The following is a 9,984-nucleotide window of genomic DNA, read 5'->3' as shown; positions in this document are numbered from 1 at the left end:
CTAAGACCTGTGGCTGGCGGGTGTGACACCAGGTAGAGGGAGAGGAGGAGCCGGAGCCGCCTCCCAGAAGGTGGGCTGCTGGATATTTACTGAAATAAAGCAGGGGGTGGTAGGGCTGGTTTAGAGGGGAATGGACTCCGCTTTGCTCTGCGCTGTGAGGTCCCGGTGCGCGGCCCTGGCGACAGGGAAGGGCTGAGGAGTGAGATCTGGAGCTAAAGCTGGGGTGGCTGACGTTAAGCGGGGGAAGGTGTCCAGTAGGGAGAAATAAGACCAATCACAGACTGCAGGATGCTTGGCTGTAGGTACTAGCACAGGAAAACAGGCTGAAGACTGAGGATGAATGGATCAGGTTCAGATTGAAGAGGCAGGGGTCCAGGTTGGGCGAGGATGCTGGGGGCCGGCATGCTTCCTCGTGTGCCTCTCAGGCATGCTGTATCACTCACTCAGCAGCCACCTTCTTCCTGGAGAGGGTGGTATTGGCCAGGGGCCTTGCTCTCCTGGACAAGATGAACTTAGCCTGCATTTGGTAGGTAGAATCTAGAAAAGTCCCAGAATCTCAGAATGGCACAGTGAGGGCTTTGGCGCCCCCTGCCTAAAACCCTCTTTGGAGCATCCACTCTCCTGCAGTGGACCCTCTGCCCCCATAATCAGCCTGAATGGTGTCCTTTTCCCATCCCCAACTTGCGTTTCCATAAAGTGTTTCTTAGGACATGCCAGGCTGCCGCTTGATCTGCCCATGGCTTCCTTTATTGATTTGTATCATGTGTACAGTGCCAGCACAGGACTATGAGGAGCACAGGAAAAAGACCCACAATTTGTTACTGGCTGTTTTAAGAAACCCTGAGCAAGATGATGATGGTGTTGGTGTGTGCCATGTGTCCACGTGCAGTACAGACCCACTGCCCAACTTAGTAATCTCTGGAGGGTTTTTGTTTAGTGTTTGTTTTCTTTTTATAACTTTTTTTTTTTTTTTTTTTTGGGGTACCTGAATTGAATTCAGAACCTTGTGCTTGCCAGGCAGGCACTTCTGCCACTGAACTACATCCCTGCCCTCATAAGTTTATTTTTTATTAGTACAAATTTGCCAAAAAAAAAATTTGTCATCCATGTTGATCACATTCATCATAGATAATCTGTACCTAAACATCTTAATTCTTCTCCATCCCCCTTCTTCCCATGTGTAAAAGCTGTTGTGGAGTGGCAAGCGTGAGGTCATGAGTTTGATCCCTGGTTCCAAAAAATAAAACCGTTGCCATTTTTTCCCCCTTTACTTCCTTTCCCCCGCCCACTTCCTTTGTTCCTCCCACCCTTTCGGGAACCGGATGTTGGACTCAGGATCTATGGCTTACCAGACAAGAGCCCTGCCCTTGAGCTAATCCCGGGCACCTCCCTTACCAGTTTTAACATGTTCTTCCTACTTCCAAGTATCTATCCTCCATTATGCTCCTTACTTATCCTTTGGCTTCTCATACAAGAGAAACAATACATTAAGGATACTTTCTCATAGTGGAGATTAAACCCAGGAGTTTCATAGTGAGGTACATCCCTCAGGCACCTTTTTTGAGATGAGGTCTAGGTTGGCCAGGCTGGGCTGGAACTCATGAGCGTCCTGCTGTGGCCTCCCAGTGTGGGAATACAGTGTATGACACAGCTGGGTTGTGTGGTTTTTACCTCCTAAGGGGGTTCATGGTATGCACTGAAAAGCAGGTGTTTAAGTAATCATTTAGGTAAATGGCACTTTATATTTAGTACATTCCATTAAATTTTCAAGTCCTGGATGTCTGGGGTTAGCACAGGGATCTGTGTGTACTTACATGTGCAGTTAGTTTGTGGCTGTGTACCCTACCCTATCAATGTGGCATGTATATGGTATGAGTATTAGGGGCATTTCTGTAGTGTATCTTGCATTAATGTGGACATATCAATGTATGGCGCCATGTCTGTATAAAAACCATAAATTTTTTTTTTTTGTCTTTTTCCTTTTTATCGGTACCAGGGATCAAACTCACGACTGCCTGCTTGCAGGGCAGACGCTTATGCCATTGAGCTAAATCTCCAGCCCCAAAAGCCATAATCTTTAGAACCAGAGAACACAGGTCTGGCAAGGTCAGTATTCTGCCTTTTATTTACACCTGCTTCCAACTATGTCAGCCAAATCCCCTGGACTTCAACTTCCACATTTGTTTATGAAGTAGGGGATTATAATACTTATCTAGCACTAGGAATATAGCTCAGCAGCACAGTGCCTGCCTGGCAAGCACAAGGTCCCCGTTGAATTTCCAGTACCAAAAAATAAAACTTATCCCGTAAACTCTACACCAACAGGTCTACCTTGTAGTGAGAACAACTGGTGTGAAGTGCCCAGTAGTGGCATAAAGCAGGCACTCAATAATTCAGTGTTCCATTTTGTGTAAGGATCTCGAGGCAAATGTGTATCTGACCTGGCTTCTTGATGCCACCCCTCCCTATGTATCTCCAATCTCTCAAGGTCGAATCCTAAGGTCTGGACCTGTACAAGTCAAGTCTCAGAATGATCTGTCTCTACTGGGAGCAGGCTTAGGACCCTTAGTGATTTCAGAGCGTCTTGAACTTAATGATGAGGTTTTTGCTGTGGCCCAGGATCAGCCATTTCTTATTCCCATACAGATCAGTGCTACCACTCTGATGGCCAACAGTGAGACCCTTGGGAGGTTTAGCTCTCTGCCTAGCCCCCTGCAGTTGATAACTGGGGATGCAGTCGTTTGCTATGGCTCAGGGTCAACCCTTTCTTATCCCCAGAGCGTACTCCAACACTGAGAGCAGAATTTGTTCTGGGAGACCCCTGGGCCCAGGCTCACTTGGGTATGGGCCAAACTTGATGCATGCCAGCTGGCTGTGGCCCAAGGCCTGTCTTCACTCATCTAGACCCTGCTGCTTGCCAGGTCCACACCTTGCTCCAACTTCATTTCAGTCAGCTGAGCCACCTGTAGGTAGGACCAGGCTAATCAAGTGAGATTACTGTGCTGGGTGTGATAAATGCTGCAGCGATCTAGTCCTCAGGCCACAAAGATAGAAACCAGTGATTTTTTTCTCCAAGGGCAAGATCCAAATAAAGAAATCAGCCAATCCTGTCCCAGAACCCCAGGGCAGAGACCTGTAGATTCTATCCCAGTACAATCGAGAGACTCATGGCACTGCCTCCACTTTCCCATGAGAGCTCACTACCAGCTTAAGCTCTGGTGACAAGAGACCCAGAAGCCAGGCCAGATATCTCCATCCTCCTTAGGTCAAGAAGAGCAAGAATGCCCAGACAGATCAGATTCTCAGTTAGGTAGAAAAAAGTGAGACTGCTTCTTCCTCTTGGCCTGGGATGAAGCCTCCTATGGATGACAGAGAAGGCTGTGTGTACGTCTCTCTCTGACAGCCTTCCCGAAGTCCTTAACAATGGGAGAGGGTATGGCACAGCTGACACCCACAAACAGCACATTCAGAGTGGCCAGAGGCAGGCGCCCTTTAATGGGGTACCCCAGAACAGCAGAGTCCTCATTCAGGAGCCAGAGCACTGACAGCCAGAATGACAGGAGGGTTTTTCAGGAACAACAGATTCAGAAGATGGCACTGGTGCAGGGCTGGGCATCCAGCCACTCAGTTTCACTGATCCCTCTGCCACACCTTCCTGGCAGCAGCAAGTACAGGCTAGGTGAGGCATGGGGGAAGGAGCCAAGGTCCAGAGGCTGGGTGCACCATGGAAGGTGACTCAGGTGAGGCTGCAGAGAGAAGGAGGAGCACAGTCAGGAGCCGCCTCACAGGGCACACCTCACCCCACCCTGGACCTTTGTTCTAGCTCGCCCTGAAGAGCCTCTCATAGACCCGGCTAAACCCACCCCGATTCTGGGTTTGACTGCTTCCTATGTTACCCAGTCTAGTCTGGAGTTCTCAGTGTTTAAAAACTAAGATGGATTCCTGCTGCTTATATTGCAGCAAGTTGCTTAACTAATTATTTGTTTACTAAGCATAGAGCCTCACAATTTTAGAAAAGGGAGCTTGCTCCAAGGAAAGGCTGTACCTAGAACATAAGTCCCTATGGCAGGGCTGGGGCCAGGACTTTGGCTTCATTTCCAAATGCTCCTTTTTAGTGCTAGCCAAACAAAAATCTATGAAAACTAGATTGAAAAACAAACCTGTTCTGAGTTACAATTGACAACTTCTTTCTTTTAATATTTTTATTGTGACACACAGTCTCTAAGTAGTTGCCCAAGCTGGGCTTGATCTTGTGATTCTCCTGCCTCAGCCTCTTAGGACTTCGGGAATTACACAAGCCTATGTCACTGCACCCAGTTGAAAACATTCTCATCGAAAATGAAAATCATATGGATGATTACAGAACTGAAGTACATACTCTTTTTTTTTTTTGGGCACTGGAAATCAAACTCAGGACCTCACGCTTGCCAGGCAGGCACTGTACCACTGAGCTAAATCCCCAGCCCTGAAGTACATATTTTAGAAACCCTGACCATCTTCATCCTGAGGAATCATGCATACCTCAAACAAAACATGCCCACAAATAAAGACACTAGTGAGTGTTCTTGTTTCTGTTCCAATACCCATTTCTGTACAAGGAAGGAGAGCACAATACTAGAAAAAGGCTGACCCCTCCTAAGGAATGCAGTGATTCTGCCCAGCTTCAGTGGCAGTTTCTAACTTCTGCCATTACATGAAACATTTCCTTTAATTTTTGATAGGTATCAACCATCACTTCACTGAAATTTTTCTATTGAAAGGAGTTTTGTTGTTTAATTAAATGATAAATTGTGTAAGTACTTTCTTCCTTATAAGATTCAATGTTGCAAAAGAACAGGAAATATTACTACTCATCACCACATCACTATTGCCTGGTAGGGATGTAGCTCACATATATCCATCAGGGATCTCCTTGGGCCATGTTATATAGCTTAGGTGGGACCCAAGTTGGGCTTTTGTTTTTTGGTGGTGGTGCTGGTGAGCTAACCCATTTCTTATTTTGAAAGGGTCTCACTAAGTTGGCAAGTTGCCCAGGTTGGGCTCAAACTTGAGATTTTCCTGTTTCAGCCCTCCCAGAGTACTAAGGAGAGTACTAAGTACTCATGTGTGCCACCATGCCTTGTTTTCGTGTTGTATTAGTTTTAAAAAATAAGCTACCCTGGGTGATTCTGATGTGCATTTTGGGACCCACACTGCCTCTGTCATCACCACTGGTGAACAAGTAAAGGTTCTGGGTTTTTCTCCTGAGGCACTCAGGAAGGAACCTAGGGCCTGACTCATGCAGGACCTGAACTCACAATGCAGACCTGGCACCCTAGCCCTCTGTGATCCTCCTGGAAGTTTGGGTTACAGGTACGTACCCAAATCCCCATGCCTCCACAGCATTTTATACTAGTCTCCCCACCTTTCCTAGCCATAACAGCTCTGTCCTGTCTTGAGATCCTGTGTTACTGGTTGGAGATACCAATACAGCACAAATTCAACTTGCAAAACAGGGCTGGCAATTTAGCTCAGTAGCATAAGTGCCTGCCTTACAAGTGCCCGGCCATGAGTTCAATCCCCATTACCAATTAAAAAAAAAAAAAATTGCAAAACATGGCCAGAAATCAAATAAGGACAAGCCAAGCAGGATAGTCCATGTTTGTAATCCTAAGACTCTTTAAGGCTGAGGGAAGAGGGTACAAGTTTGAGCCCTGCCTGGGCAACTCAGCAACTAAGTGAAGTTCTGTGTCATTATTTAAAAAAAAAAAAGAAAGCTGGAAATACAGCTCAGTGTAAGTTCAGGGTTCCATTTGTAGTAATACAGAAAAGAAGAATATAGTTACAAGGACCAGCAGAAAGTTCTGTCTCAAGAGCTGAATCCTTAAAGGTAAGGATGAGCACATGCTCAAGAAATGTTTGCTGGCTGTGTCCTATGATTGCTCAGTTTCTGCAGATGCACGCTTACCTTTGAAGACCACATACCAAGAGAAACATAACTTAGTTCCCATGCTACGAGGAATCTAGTTCCCTACTCTCAAAGGAAAAGTAAGCCCACACCCTAACCCACATACCTGTCGATGAGAGAATCACGCATGCGGGTGGCGACAGTGCTAGGCTGGGCTTCATTCAGCTTGAAGACGCTTTCCACCACTGACAGCTCTGTGCTGGTTGTGTCCAGCCCACAGAAGGCACACCAGTCGTTCACCACCATCCCCGCAGCGATCACCTCACTGCCTCGGTTCACAGTGCCCGCCTGCCAAAATTGGGCCTAACATGGGGCACAGCACAGCACAGCGGCCAAAGTCTCTGCCCACCCCAATGAGGACTCTTCCCAAAGCCTGTGCCCAGAACCTGGACCCTGATCCCAAACTAGGGTGGTTGAGGACATAGATTCCAGAATCTGGGCAAAGGCATCTGTCTTAACAAGAGACAGGGGCCAGGGTGTAGGAAGACTTACCACAAGGGGGACCTGGAGAAGAGAAGACAGCTCATCCTGATCTTCGATTGAAGTCTTGGGATGCACCAGCCCGCCCTGATTGCTGAAGACACAGTAGCTTCCCACTAGCACCTGTTCAGCCACTGTCTGTCTGAAGACTTCCACCTTGAGCACATCAGCCAGGATTTCTTCTGTCTCCTGTCAGTCAAAGAGTCCGCTGCTCAGGGCTCAAGACAGATAGGCCAAGAAACTGGCGCCCTTCACGCCGGAACCTGGGGCCCCTCATTTCTCTACTATATAGCTGCACGTGGAAACCTCACTTGGGCAAAGGGTACGTTACAGCTTAGCACAGAGTCTGGGCCAGCTCTCAAGCCTGAGACCCATGCATACCCTGAACACGGGCTGGCCTCCATGTCACCCTCTCTCGCTAACACACCCTCCAATTCAACCGTCAGTCATCCGTCTCGGCCTATACTTGGTCTCTCCCCCCAAATCTCCTAACCCTGAAGAATTAATGGTCTCCTAGCTTCCGACACTGACCATACCACCGAGGCCTGTTCTTACTGATAGCCTGCTATACACAGAAACCACAGAGATGAGGCTAATTTCTGCCTATGGGGTAAAAATGGTAGCTAATCGCAGCTGATGCTGGTCCTGTGGCTCCTGGCCAAGTCAGGCTACCTCACCCTGTCCAGGTCTGGATGGACCAAGGCCACGTAGTCATTGCAGGTGGTAACGTTGCCCAGAGCTGAGAGCCGCTCCTCCACCCGCCGGATCTGCACTGAGTCTGGGAGGCAGTTGCGAATGTGCTGCAGCTCCTGGTCAGTGGTGTTGTTGGGCAGCAGGAGCCCGTGCCTGTTCCCTGGGGAGACCCAAATGGGAGGGTGGGGAGAACACAGACCATGAATAAGGACATGTTTCTGGGACCTCAGGGATCAAGATACAGCCAGCCGCGCCCAGGCCAATGAGCTTCTCCAGGATGGCTTTAGTTTCAGACCCCAGCCCTCTGGTCCACTGATCCATATATGTAATTGAGCAGTGCAGCACCTGCCCCTGTCAGGTGTGAGGTTCGGAGTTCGATTCCAGGTAACAAAAAAAAAAAAGGACCAGGTACCCTGAGCGGGCCCAAGATGATTCAGGAATCTATCTCAACAAGACTTACTCATTTCCTCATCATCAAATGGAGGGGAAAAGACAAACAGAAATGGCCTTTGGTATGAGCTGTATGTTTTGCTGCTTATAAATTCAGCTGGACTGTAGATATAATCTATGGATACAGCACTTCACTGAGTCTCCACTGCCATGAGTTGAGCTATGGACTGAACTCATTCCCCAGCAAAATAAGAGAAACAAAAACTTAGCTAACATAAGCCACCAAAATGGCAAAATTTTAAAATGACTGTCAATACCATGTGTCAGCAGAGACACGTAGAACAAATGAAACTTTAACAAGCTAGGGAGAATCACTTCAGATTGATCAATCACTTCAGATAAATTACCGACATCATCTTCCTCACAACAGTAAAACCACCTGTGATTCTTCCATTCCCTTCCTAAGTCCTGTATTATATATATCCCACAGAAATATGTACACATCATACTTACATAAACATATTATTCCTACCAGACCAAATACAAAACTGCCTAAATACTTATCATCAGAATGTATGAATACACCCCAGGATACTTACCTAAAACAGATCGCATAGGAACAAGAAAGAACAAATTACACTAAGACAATTATTGGCTAAACTTCTACCCACAGAAGGCCCCAATTCTTCACTGTCTAAAATTCTGAGCTTCTCTCTTTATAATACACAAAGAACCAAAGTATATTCTTCCTTATTTTGTCAAACATTGCTTCAACTCCCAAAGGCCTGGTTTAAGATCAGGTGTTTTAAATACATCAGAAAACACTTAAAGATTATCATGTTTAACACTTTTTAAAGTAAAAGAAAAAAGGTGAGACGAGACATCTACATTATTCCAGTGTACAAAACTAAGGGACAAAACAAAGCAGTAATGAGTCAGGGGGGGGGGGCTTAAAAAAAGGACCAGAGTTAACAATGTTGAGGGGTTAGAGACTAGAGAAGCCATTCAGAGATGTGGAAAAGGGAACTGAAGATTTGAGTAGAACTGAATAGGATGACCCACACTCTTAAAGTCATTTCATAGACTCAGAAGTGGATGCTCAAAACCAGAAAGAAGCATGTCCATAGTAAGTGACAAGGAAGAGATCCAATTAAAATCCTCTTCCACATTAGGTGTGCTACACGGTGAGTCACATAGATTTCTGAGTCTCAGCTTCCTATCAGTCCACTTAGTATAATTCCTACCTCTCAGTGTCGTGAAGAGGAAATGAGAACGACCAAATGCAGTTAATGTTATCTGACTATTCTCCAGAAGTTTTTTTCAGAAGTTGTCCTTGATCTGTTGCCCATTGTACTGGGTCCCACTCCGGCCTGATACACCATACTCCAGGGAGATAACGAACGAAGACTTTGAAATTCCTAGGTCACTCCGAATTCTCTCCAGCGATATGACTAATAATTCATGGTGCTTGGAGACTCTACTCTCGCAAGGCGCCCTCCACATGCCTTACCCACACACATGCGCCCGATGATGCGGCAGCCGGCGATGGACGCGTGCACCACGGGGATGGTATCGGCGAGCTCGCCCTCGAACACGCTGCAGGGACACAGACTCGGAGGTCACCAGCCCGGACACACTCAGCCGGAGCTCCCCACTCCCGAAACCCTCCCGCTCCGCTGCACCTGTAGAAGTTCTCGGATCCCCCGATGGCCACCAGGCAGTAGGTGTTGGTGAGTTTGGCAAAGCAACCGATCTCACAGTTGTTCTCGAAAGACGCTCGCACCGCCATGAGGGAGGCCTGGAGGGTCCCCCGCCGCGAGTTCAGCTCCACGGACCAGATACCAGAAGTCCTACGTCTCGGGGGACCCCTCCCCTCAGGATCGTCGCGAACCTGCCCTTCTAAGAAGTCAGATTTCGGGCCCCGCCCACTGAGCCCGTCGAACTCGGACCCAAGTCGTCAGGCTCCTCTTTCCCACCAGGGCCCCGAAGCTGACCCCAACGGTCTCCCTTCACACCAGCTCACCTGGCTACACAGAAATCCACACTCCACTACCCCCCTCGCAAACAGCTCTCCGTTTCCGCCCCGGCCCTAAGAGACTTCCGGGAGAAGCCTGCGCCCCAGCCACTGATGCGGCCCCTCTAGCTCCTCCCAGGGGGAGGACTCTATGGCTGCAAAAGCTCTGCGCCGCGCCCCGCCTGGCCTCGCTCCCCGCAAGCTCGCCTGCGCTCATTGGCTCGTTCGTTCGTGCTCCCTGGAGCTTTTTGGGAGGTTCAGGTGACTAAGACCTGTGGCTGGCGGGTGTGACACCAGGTAGAGGGAGAGGAGGAGCCGGAGCCGCCTCCCAGAAGGTGGGCTGCTGGATATTTACTGAAATAAAGCAGGGGGTGGTAGGGCTGGTTTAGAGGGGAATGGACTCCGCTTTGCTCTGCGCTGTGAGGTCCCGGTGCGCGGTCCTGGCGACAGGGAAGGGCTG

General features: G+C 48.3%; 1 protein-coding gene across 1 annotated transcript; it reads right to left on the bottom strand.

Moving 5' to 3' along the window:
* Window positions 1–3,465: 3,465 nt before the first annotated feature.
* LOC100732654 (eukaryotic translation initiation factor 6) lies at window positions 3,466–9,612 on the bottom strand. The gene is made up of 6 exons (XM_005002730.4): window positions 9,193–9,612; window positions 9,021–9,106; window positions 7,105–7,280; window positions 6,440–6,616; window positions 6,054–6,235; window positions 3,466–3,746 (listed from the first exon to the last, which is right to left on the bottom strand). Exons 1-6 carry the CDS (start codon window positions 9,297–9,299, stop codon window positions 3,737–3,739), a joined length of 738 nt encoding a protein of 245 aa, XP_005002787.2. The 5' UTR covers window positions 9,300–9,612; the 3' UTR covers window positions 3,466–3,736.
* Window positions 9,613–9,984: the final 372 nt, after the last annotated feature.

Source organism: Cavia porcellus, unplaced genomic scaffold (assembly GCF_034190915.1).
Source record: "Cavia porcellus strain 051 isolate PalLab524CR breed Dunkin Hartley unplaced genomic scaffold, mCavPor4.1 scaffold_5, whole genome shotgun sequence".
Classification (NCBI taxonomy): domain Eukaryota; kingdom Metazoa; phylum Chordata; class Mammalia; order Rodentia; family Caviidae; genus Cavia; species Cavia porcellus.
This window is presented reverse-complemented; position numbering and strand designations above follow the sequence as displayed.

What these genes read in the sequence shown, in the direction of transcription:
- LOC100732654 (XM_005002730.4), bottom strand. Translation starts at nt 9,299, where the DNA reads ATGGCGGTGCGAGCGTCTTTCGAGAACAACTGTGAGATCGGTTGCTTT. An exon ending in CATCGGGCGCATGTGTGTGG is followed by an intron (nt 7,281 to 9,020) that starts GTAAGGCATGTG and finishes GGGTCTCCCCAG; the next exon opens with GGAACAGGCACGGGCTCCTG. An exon ending in TTCTCCAGGTCCCCCTTGTG is followed by an intron (nt 6,236 to 6,439) that starts GTAAGTCTTCCT and finishes CAATTTTGGCAG; the next exon opens with GCGGGCACTGTGAACCGAGG.